General features: G+C 36.9%; 1 protein-coding gene across 1 annotated transcript; it reads right to left on the bottom strand.

Moving 5' to 3' along the window:
* LOC109207659 (uncharacterized protein At4g18490) lies at positions 1,036-10,053 on the bottom strand. The gene is made up of 15 exons (XM_019370621.1): positions 9,880-10,053; positions 7,012-7,075; positions 6,343-6,466; positions 5,848-6,033; positions 4,893-5,720; positions 4,537-4,728; positions 4,345-4,473; positions 4,079-4,216; positions 3,426-3,608; positions 3,149-3,326; positions 2,975-3,039; positions 2,852-2,891; positions 2,556-2,732; positions 1,433-1,718; positions 1,036-1,344 (listed from the first exon to the last, which is right to left on the bottom strand). The coding sequence occupies exons 2-14, from the start codon at positions 7,073-7,075 to the stop codon at positions 1,548-1,550; spliced, it is 2,475 nt and encodes an 824-aa protein (XP_019226166.1). The 5' UTR covers positions 9,880-10,053; the 3' UTR covers positions 1,036-1,344; positions 1,433-1,547.

The raw sequence follows: 16,937 nt of genomic DNA, 5'->3' as shown, positions 1-16,937 counted from the left end.
CTCACTGTGACTCGTCCAGATATTGCTTTTGCTGTAAGTGTTGTTAGCCAGTTTATGTCCGCTCCTACGGTCAAACATTGGGCAGCACTGGAACAAATTCTATGTTACTTAAAAGGAGCCCTTGGACTTGGCATATTATACAGCAACCGTGGGCATTCTCACATTAAGTGTTTTGCAGATGCGGATTGGGCTGGATCCAAAATTGATAGAAGGTCTACTATCGGCTATTGTGTCTTTGTGGGTGGAAACCTGGTATCATGGAGAAGTAAGAAACAAAATGTTGTATCTCGATCCAGTGCAGAATCCGAATACAGGGCTATGGCACAAACTACGTGTGAGATTATGTGGATACATCACCTTCTCACGGAAATTAGGATAAAGCATACTACACCAGCAAAACTTTGATGTGATAATCAAGTCGATTTTCATATCGCCTCAAATCCGGTGTATCATGAAAGGACAAAACATATTGAAGTTGACTGTTACTTTATTCGTGAGAAGATTCAGGAAAACTTGATTTATACTAGTTACGTGAAGACAGGAGAGCAATTGGCTAATTTATTCACAAAGGCGTTAAATGGAACTCGAGTTAATTATCTTTGCAACAAGCTGGGCATGATTAATATCTATGCTCCAGCTTGAGGGGAGTGTTAAAAAATGAATGTAAACATAAAGAATGAATGTAGACATAAAGAATGAATGTAGACAGATTACTTGTACTATACATAGATAGAATAAGTATTGAGATTTGATAGCAGATTTTTAGGATTTTCCTTTTACTTCTTTCCATAGTTAGGATCCTATGTACATGGAAATATATATATATATATATATATATATATATCACTCCATGNNTGGAAATATATATATATATATATATATATATATATATATATATATATATATATATATATATATATATATATATATATATATATATATATATATATATCACTTCATGGAATAAGATTCTTCCATATCTTGTTTGTCACAGTTCCCAAAGGGGGGAATCTGTAAAGAAGTACAAAATGATAGTGCAAAAAGCATACTAAGATGTTCAATATCTTCAGGTGAGCTTAGTATAAGCAAACTGCCAATATCTGTACAAGGACAGATTCTAAGATGCAAATGTTTAATGAGATACTTGAAATCTAGTAAAAGTTCGACTTCTCCTTCAGTCAGTGATATGCCTACAAGAGTAACCTAACTCAAACATCACTTTAGTTTGTTATTAGCACCAAAGTCATCTTTGGCACTTGTGAACTCAATGCTTCTTCACCCGGAGGAATGCAAGGAAAAGAGATTCTTTGCGATTGCATTAGGACAGTCAGCAGCAAGCTCTGCCTGAAACTGCATGGCGTTAGTAGTTTTACGTATTTTACTACTCAAGTCTTTTCTGCAGCATGTACACACACAGAGAGGAGAAAAATACCTCTATGTTGTCTTAGTGTGATATTGCTAGTTGGTACCTCGTCATCAACTCAGCAGCGAATTTCTGAACCCTGTGTATGTTCTAGGTGGTGAAGGCATACACGACCATTTTTAGACTAAAGAATTGAAAATTGTGAGAAGGAAAGGGTGCGACAGTAGATCAGTAATGAGGATATCTTCTCTTCATAAATGGGATGGTTAAGCAGTAGCAGCTTATTGTTGTTCACAACAGCACGAACTAATAGTTCTTTTGCCTCCTCCTGTTTTTTCCTCAGCATGCTGCACATCTGGAAACATAATAAACCATGATCAGGCATGACACTTTCTCACCTGCTTCGGTCTAGGCCTCAACAAAGAACAAATTGTTGCTTGCTCCGAGAAAAAGGAGCTAACTAAGATGAAGCATATAGAATTATTGCACCACATAACCTCTGAATTTTCAATTATCGGCTTGAAAGCATTAATAGAGGGTGGGCTAGGACACTACTTAATGCATCCACCAATTGGCTTTGGGGACCCCATTTCCATTCCGCTTATAAGAGACATATAAAACTTCCACCAACAAAATCAGAATAACCATTTAAACTGGCTTGTAATTCTCGTGTCCATTTTTTCTTTGTCAAACTCATGGATGCCTCTTGAAATTCCGAGGTGCAGTTAAAAAGAGCGAACCTGCTTTCGAGCATACTGAAGGTTTCACTATAGTGGAACTCTAGCTAAGATTGATACAATGAAAAGGATGTTAAGAAAATTCAGATCCAAATACATAAACCTAAAAGGAACTACTTTAACAATTTCTAGGACCAAAGAGGACATGTCTAAGTTACCAACAGAAAACAAGTTGAGAGAGAATGCAGCATTTTCTTCATTGTTCGTGTAGCCAATATAAAATGGGAAGGTGGTATATCTCATGCAATTCTAAGTCTCAGAGAAACTTAAAATATAAAGTGTATGCTGTCTGGTTACTTGTTTAGAGTAGAAAAGTGCTGGCTAAAAAAGCATTTACCTTTTCCACAATTTATAGCTGTGATTTACTTCATGAGTTCTCATAATATCTGAAAAGATACTACACCAGCAAGCAGAAAACAAGGAAGAACCAAAAATAGAGAGGAAGCACTCCTTACATCATCGAGATCCTTTGAAAGAGCCTCAGCCTTCTTTATGTTGTCATCATCTTCTATCGCAAAAGGGCGTCCTAACTCTTTGATGTTCATCTCCATAGGAACATCACGTGAAGAGATTTGGCAATTTTCATAATCACTGGTCTTATTACCATTTCCAGAATGTTCATGATCATTAACCTATCAATTAAGAATGATGGAGAACTTCAAAAGGTTGACATGCTTCTACATTCCTATGTATGGTAGACACTTCGGAAACTATATCAAACATCTATATCTATTCCTTTTCTATCAATCACCTGTTTGTGCCATATCCTTTCTGTACCTTCAGAGGAACCCCTGAAGAATTTTGAGGAGTAATCACACCTAAGTTCAAGCATTGATGAAGAAAAGATGTGCATTATCTAATTTTACAGAAGAACCTGCTTTCACTGGGTGAGTGCGAATGACGCTTTGACGGAAGTAGGATCGTCAAATCCAAATTCGTCTGCATTAGGTGCTATTACAAGTGACAAAGATGTCCCATACTTGTTATGTGACTATGCAGAAAAGGTACTCTTTTGCAACGGAAAGCGGTGGAGAAAAAGAAAACAGACCTCCGGGACTTTCCTCTTGATGGACGAGTTAGCAGGCATTTGCTTCAGCCTCTCTGTACAATTATTGTCTTTGGCTTGTAAAATAGCTTTAAAACCACCATGCTGGTCCACAGGTTTTGAGGATTTCATAATTTTTTGCAACACTGTCCGAGATGTCTCGGGCTTTGCACCAAGTTTTCTGCATTCGGAGCATGTGATTGATTGAAAGATTTCAGAAAAATGAGGTCTCCATTTTTGAAGAATTTGACAGGTAGCAGAAAGAAAATCAGTATGGTACGCTGAAATTTTCAGGCTGGATGTGTCTAGAGTCCTCCTGGCAGCTTTAATAGGCAGTGTTTTGTCTCCTTCGTTGAGAGTATTCTTTGCAGTTGGAATAGGAGTCATGTTTCTTGTTACAGCAATGCTGCATGGGGTGGATGTATTTGTCTGTTGACTTTTGCTAGGAGGACTTACCCGGGAACTGAAGGAAAACATGGCAACGATTTTTTTTTTGGTTAGAAAAATATTTCTATTTTCATTGATCAAGAGAGGCACTTAACTGGATTTAAGCACAATATCAGAGCGTTGTGTCTATGGTTAGAAATATGGCATTATCATTCATAACATATAAGATGACTTCTTAATCTACTTAGAATGGCAAACAATATCTTATATAACTAATAGTTTTGGGTGAAGTGATCTCCATATACATCAAACATGACTAGTTTGAGAGAAAAAGTTCAAACAAGTAAATCAGATAAATATGTGAAATTCTTTTAGGTGCGGGCATCCAAACAGAAATGATACTGCAAAAGAAACCAAGAAACAAGATCAGCTAAAGTAGTCCATGCATGCTAAGAAAAGTTTTCTGTGCATCTCAAGCATTTTACATGGTGAATTCAATGGCATAATCTATTGGAAACATCAATCTGATGGGCGAGACGGCGAGACCTGAAAGTAAAAAGATCTTTACTGCTTGCTTTGCTTTTCTCAGGAACAGATTTTCCTTGTTTTGGTTTTTGTTCATTTGGCCTCAAAGAACCAATCAACGTTCTTATGTTTTCCTCACCATCCAACTGGGAGTCCTTCCTAAAGTATTTGGGTTACTAATAACAAATGTTAGAAGTCTTGCATTTACCATGAAATTACAATCAGGTAAAGTAAACTGAAGCTTGAAAATTTAAGCATGATACAAACGTAAGTTACTAAAAACTTACATAGTAATGCCTAAAACTTGGTGGCTCTCCTGACTTCCTGTCTGAAGAGGGTTAATCATTGGCAGTGATCCAGAGTCTGTGGGGAAACCAGCTTTGCTCCCAGTTTCATCATCTTTGTTATCTTGAGATCTGTATTAAATTGTATCATATAAACTGTCTAAAAAGTTTGTCTAGTTTACACCATTGGCTTACATTATTTCATCTGAAGGACTCTGTGTTGTGGAGCCAACTCTCTTGTTACCAAATGCAGAAACTTTTGTCTCAGTCAATGATGTTGTCTTCTGCATCTGAGCTGCAGGTTTAATTGATGGCATAAAAAACTTTGACCTGATGACACCAGTGTCTCTTCTTTTCTCTGCTGTCAAATCTTCAGCTACTATTCCACTGCGACAATTTCAGAAAAAGCAAGTGCACCACAATTTCATAATATGCAGGACAGAGACTTATTTTACACTGCTCTCTAGGAAAGCTAAGCTTTGCAGTTTCCAAGTTAGACATCATGTACAGTAATGCTGAATGTACAGAGGAGATGGTGCATATTGACCTACTTGCTTAATGAGGATGCAGAAAGCTCAGAAGTTGGGCTCTGAATCTCGTTACCGACTTTCACGTCTTGCATTTTGTCTTCTGTAGCATTTGCAATGTGCATACTATTGGAATGTGTCTGAGTCCGGTCCTTATTGGTCTCCAAAACATGCTTATCGCTTTCAAGGATGCTCTTTTCACTAGCATTCTTCATTGATGTTGCAACATCCTCCAAAGATGAACTTTCTAAAACTGTCTTCTCATAGTTTTTGTCTGAGTCCAAAAGCACTTTTTTGCTTATGTCTGTTCCTACACCTAAGAAAGTAACATCCGCAGCCAAATTAACATGTTGCTGTAAACCAGAAGAAGTGTCACTCCTTGATTCACTCCGTGATATCAAAGAAGTTCCCTCTACTTGGCAAACTGCTTCTTGAGTGCTGGTGGATATTTTTTCCTGCAACGAACTTTTTGCTTTCTCCAGTGCAACTTCACTGCTAACTGGTTGCAACTTTGAAGTGTCGTTATTGCTCATAGTATGGTTTGAAGGTAAACTATGTTTTGTGGTTTCATGATTTTTATCTATGTCAATATGAGAATCAATAGTCAAATTCATCCCAGCCTCTGATGCACTGTGTTTCTGGGCTGTCATGTCCTCTAAAGAACCAAGGTCTTCATTCAGATGACTTCCAGAGCCTTCATTACCACTTTTCTTAGAAGAACATTCCTTTTCTTGGCTGTTCGCCTTTTCTCCAGTCTCCCCGCTTGACCCAAAGCTGAAGCTATCCTTTTCTTGGTTGTTCTTCGCCTTTTCTCTACTCTCCTGGCTTGACCCAAAACCGAAACTATCCAACCTGGACCAAACACAGTTGGGGATACTCCACTTAGTTACAGTGGAACTGTTGAGTCATGTTGATATTTGATGAACTGAAGCTAGAAAAATATGGAGCACAGTAAAAGGAGCATAAAAGTAGTACATACTCAAAATCAAATGAAAAATTGAAGTCATCTCCCTTCTTTTTGTTGACAGCACCTTTGGATTCTTTTTTTGATGTCTCCCTTGATTTTCGATCCTTTTTACATGGGGAAGAGATATCAAGATCTGGCATGTCAATGTTGAAGGATGATATCTTGCCAAAATCACTATCAAGATTGAAATCCATATCCCTAAATTCAATGCCAGAATTAGGTAATGTGTCATTCCTTCTCTATTCAACATTCTATAGCTTGTCCAGAATCAAGTCGCCAAAATTGTTTGTCACAAAGATACTGCAAACTTTTATAGAGAGTAATACCGTAAAAGAGAGACAGAGAGACTTGCAAGTTAATGACAGAAACCTTAGATCCAAGTACCAACAAAAAAGTAATAGACGAAATAAATGAAAATAACAAATGTGAGTATTCTGATGCAGTAGCTTAACAAAATTAATTAATTACATAATCAGAAATAACAACACAAGGCTATGCAGAGGTTACTCTTTGTCAAAGTTGAATGTCTTTTTCTTATTTTTGGATATAGGCCCAAAGTCGAAATCCATTGCATCATTTCCCATAGACACCGATTTCAACGACTTAAGAAAGTCATCTCCAATATCCAGATCTGTCACAACATAGTGTAAATAGTAATTATCCAAGTGACAGGTGATTAAAAATTCCAATATCTGCAGTACTCGAGATGTATAAAGAAAGGCACGGATAAACATAAACTCATTGACAATTATCTGCAACGAAGAATGTATCTCTATTTACTTTGTTCCCCACTATGTATATTATTGGACATTTTGCACGTTACAATCCATCAAGCTGCCATGCTTCAATGTAGCATTCCTATTTTAAAGACTGGGAAGACTGGCGTCATGTACTGTTGATCCTGACATTTTCATTTTCAAAAAGCTTTATATCTGAACGTTTCTTGTATACAAGTACAAAAAACTAAGCATTGTGAATCTCATCTAGATTGTTTTTTGTAACTTTATTTAAACAGACTTGGTATTACATGACATTATTGTTCAAGGAACCTATCTATTCTAATAGGTATTTCATGTTGAAATCAGATATTTTTAAGCTTTAAGAAGTGCAGTTTTCAGTGTTTAATTCTACAAATAGGTTTACATCTAGTGTGAACCCAAAAGAAACGTTAAGTACCAAGTAATGAATCTTTCTCTTTTGATTTGACAGTCGAAGCTGCTCCCTTCTGAGATTCTGCCATCTGCACAGTAAGCGTCAGGATCTCAAAGGGCTTCAAGAAGGTAGGTGAAGGAGCAGTAGTTCGAAGAGAACATATCACAGAACTAAAAAACTAGAAGCAAAGAACCACATCTCTCGCACGGCACTCTGATAGTTTGAAATAACACTTTTTTAGGTGATAAGTAGTTTGATATAAGACTGTTATCAAGTCATAAACCTTAAATGGTTCTTTCAACATTTTTGCATCAGAAAACAGCTGCAATATGGTATATGGAATCAAAGCATCATCTCCTAGCACAAGGCTTGACCAGACCAAGCACAAATTTATTTTGCAGAGGAGTAACATACACGGCGCCATGAAGAACACAAATAGAAAGGTGGAATAAAAAGGAGTGCCAGAGTAAATCTACAAGCACACTCATTTTATGCAAAACTTTAATTTCCCTCTGTCTGTAACAAAATATCTGATTTGAATGTCGAAATCTGGAAGCGAACTTTTTTGGTAACTACTTTTAAGGGGTTGGAGAATTTGCAATTCATAGGACAATTAAATGCCATGAAATTTAACCAAACAAGAAAACAACATATTACAGAGGCTATTTGAAGGCAGAATGACACAAAAAGAGAACCATATGTGAGAAAAGGTTTGAGAGATGGAGGAGCTCCGAGCTCCTTCTAATGGAAGTCGAGGAAGTTTCTCGAAGAGAGAGAGAATGAAGAGGGGAAGAGTAAAGTCGGTTTAACCAAAAAGATATTTTTCCCAAAAAAAACTAAAAGAATAGTATTTCTCAGTACATATATACATATTGACTACTAACTAATAATGCTGACTCAGCATTTGATACAAATAGATATACAGTGATATACACAAAATATACACAGGAATATACAGTACATTGATGTTCTCAATACCCCCCCTCTCAAGTTGGAGGTGAAGGTGTCACACCCAACTTGTCAAGTACAGAAGAATGTTTGATTCCAGTGAGAGCTTTAGTGAGAACGTCAGCAAGTTGTTGACCAGTCCCAATGTGATNATATCAAGTACTCCCTGGCTTAAATCGTTGATTTCCTTCTGGATTTGGTACAATTTTGCCCCATTCGTCTGATCATATCGATCCTGAAGCTCTTTCCACAATTCGACGGAATCATTCACATATTCAACACTGTCAGCTATATCCCTCGATAGAGAATTCAGAATCCACGAGGTGACCATATCATCACATCTTTCCCACTGGCGAAAGAATGGAGAACTCGCAAGAGGTTTTTGAGTATCTCCAGTAATAAACCCTAGTTTATTCTTCACGGAGAGGGCTCTGAGTACACTCCTCCTCCAGGAGCGATATCCAAGTCCATCAAAAGGCACCGGAACTAAACTAGACCCTGGACTATCGGAAGGATGTATGTAAAATGGACTCCCAGCGTCGATTGTTGTCTGTATCGTTGCTGTTGTCGTGGCAGTGGTTGTTTCATCAACTTGATCTGTGACCACCATGAGTATTTTGTGATAAATCTGCGAATGATAGTCACAGTGTTCTTCGTACAGTCGAAAATCCTTCAATTCGACAACGGATCGTCATTGCATGTGCTCGATCCAGATTTTTTCCCAAATCGTGATTATCAAAAATTGTGAGGAACCCTAGTTGCTCGAGTCACCTGAAGATGGCAAAGAAAGAAAAAAAAAAATATGATGCGTGGTCGTTGCTCGGACCTCCGCTCTGATACCATGAGAAAAGGTTTGAGAGATGGAGGAGCTCCGAGCTCCTTCTAATGGAAGTCGAGGAAGTTTCTCGAAGAGAGAGAGAATGAAGAGGGGAAGAGTAAAGTCGGTTTAACCAAAAAGATATTTTTCCCAAAAAAAACTAAAAGAATAGTATTTCTCAGTACATATATACATATTGACTACTAACTAATAATGCTGACTCAGCATTTGATACAAATAGATATACAGTGATATACACAAAATATACACAGGAATATACAGTACATTGATGTTCTCAATAATATGCATCTTATATCTCTTTTCAAATCTCAGAGCTAATATCAAAGTTCTGTTTTAAGGCTCCAACCAAAGCACACTAGTCACTGTTCACTTAGCCAAGTGGAGATTTGCCTCGGTAGGATCAGAGATTAAGTTTCCTGCCAGTTACAAAGGAGACTCTAAATGATATTGCTATTCAGACAAATTTTAACGAATGCCTGAAGCTAAATAACATGATTAACTCATGAAAGCAAAAGAAAAAATGAATAAGTTTAAAGACAGAAGATAAATGAGATCTTTAAAAATTCTAAATTAAACCTAGTGGTCCGAATACAATAACAAGGCTACGAGAAAATAAATTGCATTCTAACTTATATTGAAGCATACAGTATACATGCACTACAGCAGTGAAAACAAATATTAGGAGCATTAGCCTTTTGGGCAAACGCATGTAAGTAAATTATTTGACTCTCTAAAGATAATCCAGATAGTAACACAGCTTGGACTCTCTCTATCTCTCTCTCTCTCTCTCGCTCTCTCTCTCTCTCTCTCCTGAAGTATATTTGTCATCTTAGAATACATCTCCTATTTTTATCCTAAAGTTTCAAATCGCAGCATAAATATACTCAAATTGATGAATCGAAAATAAATGACAGCAAAAATGTCTCAAAAACTTGAGGATTAGTAAATCGATACCATAAAAATTAACGTCACAAGTAGAAGGACTTGATCTCTTCACCAATTCATCAAAATTACAAAATTAAAGTTATTCGCAGCTCAGATATTGCGAAAATGGATAATAAATTGCCAAATTTCCTCGATTAAACATTTCACAGTTTGATACGTACGGACGGAACCGAAGTAAAAGCAAAAGCAATCCGAATCTGCGAAACCTGGTGAATGTGTAAGATCGAACGAAAAGGACGACTTCAATTTCGATTCCCAATGATTTCGAAAGCTTCGAGTTTCGATCGCCCGCTTTTCCTTTGCTTCTGCGGATGTGGAGTGAAGAGAGAGAATGGAATGTGGGTTTGAAATGATAATTGTCCCTTCGCGCCTGAATTGGGTTTATATAGGCGGACACCGTAAGGGCATTATTGGTAGTATGATGTGACAAAGGGATTTAATTTTGTACACATTTCACATTTGAGTGTGGAGTATGATGTAATTCATTTTCTAAAACAATGTTTTCTTAGAGAAAATGATTTTCTACGAGGGATTACGAAAAGTACTTTCCCTGGAATTGCATTCTCTTTTAAAACCGAAGGAATATTTTATTTTTGACATCTTTTTGTAATTCTAAGTTCTACAAACATTACTATAATGAGGAGATTATAAGAGTTAATTAACTAAAAATATAGTAATTTATGATTTAAATCATGGATTTGCCTCTGTATTCATCCACAATTTTCTTTTTTAAATTTTAAAATATTTTGAATTATTAGCGATTGTTATTTATAGGGAGTGCTATTTATGAATTTTTAAATATAATTGTTCATGTGATTATTAATGCATGATCTAAAATAACAAGCAAATAGTACTGTATTTTCAATTCACAAAGAAGAGTTAGTGGGTGTTTGGACATAAGAATTGTAAAATTCCAAAACATAGTGAATTTTTTTTCAAGTGAAAATGATATTTGAAATTTAGAGTTGTGTTTGGACATGAATATAATTTTGGGTTATTTTTTGAAGTTTTGTGAATGATTTGGGTAAAAATTTTGAAAAAAAAGCTTTTTGGAGTTTTTCAGATTTTCGAAAATTTTCAAAATGCATCTTGATTGAAAATTTTATGAACAAACGCTAATTTCGGAAAAAAGTGAAAATTTTTTGAATTTTTTTTTATGTCCAAACGGGCTCTTTGTCTTCACTAGTGTCACTCGAAGAACAACAAAAAAGTTTACGACTAGTATATACTAAGATTGATGTAGCCCAATGGCTTGAGGCCTAGAGCTGAGCCAGCGTCTTGTAGCTGCTTGTAGAATGAACTTTCATCGACTAGTTCTTTTGGGATGGTTTAATTAACTAGTGGCAACAACGTGAATAAAAAACATTATTTCAAAAATATGGTATAGCTGATGTAGGCGTAGCCGCGTAGCAAACAAATAAAAAAGCACTCTGAACTGGAAAAGATTTTAGGGTTTGCTCTTCAAAATTCTATAAAAGTTCAAACCTCCACCAGCTAATGAAAAGCTGGCATTATAGGAGATAGTTGAAGGTTGCTTCTTTGATGATTTTGTCGCAAAGGTTAGTCAACTTTCATTTGTCTTTTTTCTTCTAGTGGTTCACTTTTGGTTTGTGCAAACGGAAAAGGGTTGCTTCATAGACAACTCTCTATGTAATTTCAGGTTATCAAAGTTTGCATTTTGCTGATTGACATACCGAAGAGGTGGTTATCACAACGTCTGAAAGTTCAAACACCCATGTAAGTACTGCTAAAAATAATTGAAAATACACACACACAAAGGTGTGACTTAGTAGTCAATGAGATGGGATGAAGACAAGGCCATGGTTCAAAATGCACGCTTGGTGGGAATAGTAGGTGTGCGCAAGCTGACTTGGGCTTCATAGTTTATGAAAAAACACCATCATATACTGTATATTACTCCCTCTATCCCATTTTATATATGGTCTTAAAATCAAAAGGTATTCGAAAGGAAATAGATTTTAAGATATTAATTTGACTTGTATGTCACTTACCAATAAAAAAAGGACTTGTATCATATTAGTGATAATCGAGAAAAAATTTTGAAGTAATAGTTTAGTCATATCTTGTGTCCACCTCTGATAGGTGAGAGAGACGAGGTAGACTTAAAACACATTGAAGGAAGTTGTCTTGAATGACACGATAATTTCTGGGGATATATGCAAACTTAGAAAAAAATATGGCATAATGGAAGAAAAAGATCTATATAGGCGAGACATATTAGCTAAGAATGTGTTTTAGACGTTATATTTTTTACTTAACGAGGTTGGTGATGATTCATATAGCTAACCCCACCTTGTTTGGAGGCTTAGTAATTGTAATAGTTGAATATTTAGTTTGACAGAGAAAAGTATCATATCAAAGTTTAAACTTTATTTACTTTAATGAATTTGAATTCGTAATGCAATGTATTGCTTTTAGACGGAAAAAGTATGAAATAAATTGAGGGAGTAATATTCTTCTTTGAGCTCCATTTATTTAAATATTCAGCTTTTGTTGTTCAGTTCTTGTAAGTTTCCCTTACTTTATGCTTGCTTTGTAAGTTGAGCTCATTGTGCCTTTTTCTTGTGGATTGGGAGAGGATAATTGTTCACAGTTTGTTGTTGTTAAGTTGTATTCCTTAATTCAGTTCCATTGCTGTGAAGTTGTATTCCTTTATTTGATAGCTAGGTCTTACCCGTTTCGGTTGGAACTTTTATCCATCCTAAAATTTGTGTCCATGTTGACTTTACTCGACTACATTTTCATATAGATTTATGTTGTTTCAATTTTGCGGAAAGAATTTGGGCCAAAGTTGCTAATGTCTTTGTAAAGGATAGTATTACTTAACCATAGTTAGTTAAGTTAACTATAGTTAGTCACTTAGAGTTAGTTGTACAGCTGTCAATTAGTTGTATCAGAGCAACTACATATACGTGTAACAGTGTATTAGCAGCTCAATGAAACAATGGAAATTTCTCAATCGATCTTCTCTTCTTCTCATTTCAGTTTCTGCAACTCACAAATTCAACATAGTATCAGAGCCATCAATCGAGTGATTCTAGAGATATCTACATGCAATTAAAGAGGAAATCGAGAGAATCGACTCTGTTTCTGTGGTTTTGACTCTATTTTTGCGATTTTTTTCTGTGAACCCTAATTGATTTTGTTTGTGCAAATTACATGGCAATTGATGATGAATCGAGCAGCACGGATGCTGGAACAGGTGTGACCGGTGGCGGAGCAGTAATTCTCGATCATAATCATCCATTATATCTCCATCCGTCTGATGGACCAGGATCGGTGATGGTAGGTCTATTGTTAACTGGAATGGACAATTACATAATTTGAAGTCGAGCAATGAAAGTAGCATTGCTAGGGAAGAATAAATTGTGCTTAGTTGATGGATCCACTTCCAAAGGAGATTTTGGACCAACATTAGCACATCAATGGGACCGTTGTAATGCGATTGTGACCTCATGGTTGATGAGCAATGTAAGTCAGCATTTGTTAACGGGAATTCTCTTTCCTGAAAATGCCAAACAGTTTGGACACAGCTTAAGGAACATTTTGACAAGGTGAACGCATCTAGACTTACTATTTGCACAAAGAAATTTTTACTTCTTTTCAAGGAGTTTCTTCAGTATCAGTTTATTTTACTAAATTGACTTATCTATGGGCTAAATATGATTCAATTTTGCCACCAGCACATGCTAAAGATTATGTTGAACAGTTGCAATTCCAACGCCTATTACAATTTCTAATGGGACTAAATGACAGTCTTCAACAAGCTAGAAGCCAAATACTCATGATACCCACAGTCCCAACCATTAACCAAGCTTACGCAATGGTAGTACAAGATGAAAGTCGAAGGATGATGGCAAGGAACAATTTTGGAATGCCTAATCATAATGAACCTACTGCTATGTTCACAACTCAAGCTAGACCCAAACAGAAGGGGAATTATGAGTTGGAATGTGATTTCTGTAAGATGAAGGGGCACACTAGAGATGGTTGCTATAAACTCATAAAGTGTGACTACTACAACAAAACAGGACATTTGAAGGAGAATTGTTATAAGATAGTTAATTATCCTACAGACTTTAAGTCTAAGAGGAAAGTGAATACAGTGCAACAACACACAGAATGTTGAGCATAAAGCTACTGGGAAGCCACAGATTTTCACTCGGGAGTAGTATGCTCATATTTTGCAAATGTTGAACAACTTCTCCCTTGGGGGAATGACTACTCAGAATGTAGCAGCAATGGCAGGTAATCTTTTATATTGCAGTGTTAACATTCCTAAATGGATTGTGAACACAGGTGCTACAAATCATATGATAGGGGATAAAAACTTATTGGATAATGGGATGTCAGTAGGTAATGGAGGTCAAGTACAAATGCCTACAGGAGACTCAGCTAAGGTCACACATGCTGGGGATTGTCTGTTAAAGGGAGGTGACACTATCAAGAATGTTCTTTGTGTGCCTTCATTTAAGTTCAATCTTTTGTCTGTGTCAAAGGTGACAAAAGACTTGAACTGCTTTGTATCTTTCTTTCCCATATTCTTTGTTTTTAAGGATCTCTTATCTCGGAAGGTGAGGGAGATTGGTAGAGAAGAGGATGGTCTATACACAATGCTTTCTACAACTAAACAAGAGAAAGGAAGGACTTATCAAGCATTCACAATAGTAGTTGTAGTAAAGGAAGCTGGGGATATTTGGCATAAAAGGCTGGGGCATGTGCCTATGCAAGTCATTAGAAGAATGTCTACTTTCAGTATGTGAAGTTTTACTTAAGTGTGAGATTTGTCTTTTAGCAAGGCAAACTAGACTACCTTTTCCAGTTACCATAGTAGAAGTGTAAGTAGTTTTCAATTGATTCACATGGATGTATGGGGACCCTATAAGACATCTACTCATAATGGGATGAAGTTTTTTCTTACCTTAGTTGATGACTATACAAGATGGACTTGGGTATTTCTTATGAGGCTTACATTTGATGTGATTTTTTTGCTCAAGAATTTCATTACTATGATTCAGACTCAATTTGGCAAAGTAATTAAAATGTTTCGATCTAACAATGGTAGTGAATTCTTTAACACAACTTGTAGAGACATGTTTCAAAAGTATGGCATTTTGCATCAAAGCTCTTGTCCCTACACCCCTCAACAAAATGGGGTGGTTGAAAGAAGACATAGACACATCTTGGATACAGCCAGAGCAATCAAATTTCAAGGCCATCTGATAAGTAGGGATTTTGACCGCTTAATTGCTCTCTTTTACTTGCGTTTTAGCTCAAAAATGCTCAAAGGTATTCCCAAAAACTAACAAAATGTGCTTACTTGCCGGAATATTGGGAAATGAGCCAAATAAGTCAAAATAAACTCGTAAAGGAGTCAAAAGTGAACAAGAGCCAAAACTGGGCAAAGAGACCAGCAGTGCGGACCACACAATTCTAGTACGGCCGTATAACGAGATTCAGAGAAGAGGTTTTAGACAACTCATACAGTGCAGACCGCACCAAAATTGTGCGGCCGCAGAAGGGCAAATGCGTCCGCAATCATTATTATGCGGTCCGCAATATTGAAGAATCAGAGAGTTGATCAAAGTCAAAAAGATGAAGAGTGCGGACCACATCACTTTTGTGCGGCCGCAGAATCCTTAGTGCGGCCACACCAGTTTTATGCGAACCGCAGAAGACCTCAAGTTCCAGCCCTCAAGTTTCCAAGTGTGCGGACCGCACCAGAATCGTGGGGCCACAGAAGGCCATTTTGCGGTCCGCATCAGAATTATGCGGCCGCATAACCTCCGTAGGGGCTTTTTTGTCAGATACTTTCAGCTTAGTATAAATACAATTTTTTGTCATTTTTAGGTTAAGTTTAGTTTGCAGAGGTGCACCTGAACGTTTTTCTTTACTTCTTTAAGTAAATTTGTATTAGCTTGACTTATTAACATTAGTTTTTCTTTGTTTAATCTATGATTATGCATTCCACCTTAATTTTTTCTTGTATTTCTTTACTTTCTATGAGTAGCTAAATCTTTAGCTAGGGTACTGACCCAACCCTAGTGTGGGTACTTAATGGGTATTTAAATTTACGGCTTGTTTGCGATTGAATTAGTGATATCTAGCCTTGTTTATGCTTAAATTATAGAATTAATGGTTTCAAACATTGATTCATGCCTTTTTAACCTAGTCTTTGCTTGAGAAAGAGAGACTAGGTTTAGGAAAACTTGGCTAGCAAGGAATTGGGGTGAATTCAAGAAATTGATAGCCCCAATTAAAGGGTCAAATCTAGAGATAGTAAGACCCGACTTGTGCATATATCACTTGATTTGTGCAAATACCTATTTGGGCTTGAGAAAGCCAAATCGGGCAAAATCACTCAAACTACCGAGAGGTATAGAGTGAGCAATTGCGTGTGTTTGCTATACCATGAACCCGATAAATCAAACTTGCCCTATAGTCTGCAAGCCGTTAGGTAGCCACCTAGGTGGAAGTCATGACTCTAGATTCCTTTATCAATTGAAACACAACTCAAAACCAAAAATATTGTCCTTTAGTTTTATCTTTGCAATCAATAGAGTAAAGTATAAGTAATACACCAATCAACATTGTGGAAGTACAATTTAAGCCAAAACTTGCAATCAACTTAGATATACACCTAATTCCATATTCTAACTCCCTGTGGATTCGATCCCGACCGTTGTTGGGTTAATATTGCATCGACCGCCTCGCTACTTAATTGTGGTGTGAATTTGGCCGAGATCAATTTTTGGCGCCGTTGCCGGGGAGTTAAACGGATTTAGCTATATATCTAGGTTTTTTTGTGTTTTGTCTTTCTTTCCTTCCGAGTTACTAATTTGTGTTTGAATTGATTCTAGGTACAAAAATGGCTCTCAACAACGAGCCCATCGGAAATGTGCACTTGGGGGAGGACGTGGATGATGATGCCATGGATGAGGTTTCTATTGAACCTCAAGCTAATAGACGAGGCCGCCCGCCTCACGATAATGTGCTTGTCCCTCCCCCACCTCCACCAAGAGCGGCAACCAACCGACAATTGCCAAACGAGGGTTATGAAAGTGCTATAGTTCCGCCCCGCATTAGGGTGGGCAACTTCTAAATCACCAACGTGATGCTTACACTACTTGAACAACGGGGTTTCTTCACTAGGGTTCTGAGTCAAAATGCCTACAAGCATCTCAAGGGGTTCGTTGAT

The sequence above is a fragment of the Nicotiana attenuata genome, chromosome 2 (assembly GCF_001879085.1).
Source record: "Nicotiana attenuata strain UT chromosome 2, NIATTr2, whole genome shotgun sequence".
NCBI lineage: Eukaryota > Viridiplantae > Streptophyta > Magnoliopsida > Solanales > Solanaceae > Nicotiana > Nicotiana attenuata.
Note: the sequence above shows the minus strand (reverse complement) of the source record. Positions and strands in the feature narration are given on the sequence as shown.